At 45.9% G+C, this 907-nt stretch overlaps 1 protein-coding gene across 1 annotated transcript; it reads left to right on the forward strand.

Annotated features, from left to right (window-relative positions):
- Positions 1 to 7: 7 nt before the first annotated feature.
- LOC102854081 (olfactory receptor 49-like) lies at positions 8 to 634 on the forward strand (the record flags this gene model as incomplete). Its single annotated transcript, XM_006883300.1, has 1 exon — positions 8 to 634. A coding segment is annotated over one exon (627 nt), but the record flags the coding sequence as incomplete, so codon positions are not given.
- Positions 635 to 907: the final 273 nt, after the last annotated feature.

Genomic DNA, 907 nt, shown 5'->3' on the forward strand with positions numbered 1-907 from the left:
TTTCTTTTATTTCTTTCTGGGCACCACAGAGTTCCTCCTTCTGGCTGTGATGTCTTTTGACAGGTATGTGGCTATCTGTAACCCCTTACGTTATGCCACCATCATGAACAAAAGGGTCTGTGTGCAGTTGGTCCTTTGTTCATGGGTGACAGGATTCCTTCTCATCATTGTTCCAAGTTTAATCACATTTCAGCAGCCATTCTGTGGCCCTAATATCATTAATCATTTCTTCTGTGACAACTTCCCACTCCTGGAACTCATCTGTGCAGACACAAGTCTGATAGAGATTCTGGGCTTTATTGTGGCCAACTTCAGCTTACTGGGAACTCTGTCTGTGACGGCCACCTGCTATGGCCACATCCTCCACACCATCCTACGCATCCCCTCAGCCAAGGAGCGACAGAAAGCCTTCTCAACCTGCTCCTCTCACATCATTGTTGTGTCTCTATTCTATGGCAGCTGTATCTTCATGTATGTCCGATCAGGTAAGGGCAGCCAGGGGGAGGACAGAAGCAAGGTGGTGGCCCTGCTCAACACTGTGGTGACTCCAATGCTCAATCCTTTCATCTACACTCTGAGGAACAAACAGGTAAAGCAGGTGTTTAGGGAGCAGTTGAGCAAACTCCGCTCATGAAGATAACTGGACTTAGAAGGAAAAGCAGTTTCCTTACTTGAAACTCTGCAAATTAAGTTCATGTTCTGATGACCTTGATGACCTATCCCCTCATAAACTGTCTTAGGTGGATCTAATCCACATTAACTATATGTTTTTGTTGTTATGTTGCATCAAGTCACTTGTGCCTCACAGTGACCCTACGTACAATAGCTCCGAATCCTGTTCTGTCCTGAGTCAGTCCCACTGTCTCTGACAAACCTACACTATTATCCCAATCACTGTGTCAGCCCA

This window comes from Elephantulus edwardii, unplaced genomic scaffold (assembly GCF_000299155.1).
Source record: "Elephantulus edwardii isolate Elephantulus edwardi_28Jun2011 unplaced genomic scaffold, EleEdw1.0 scaffold00026, whole genome shotgun sequence".
NCBI lineage: Eukaryota > Metazoa > Chordata > Mammalia > Macroscelidea > Macroscelididae > Elephantulus > Elephantulus edwardii.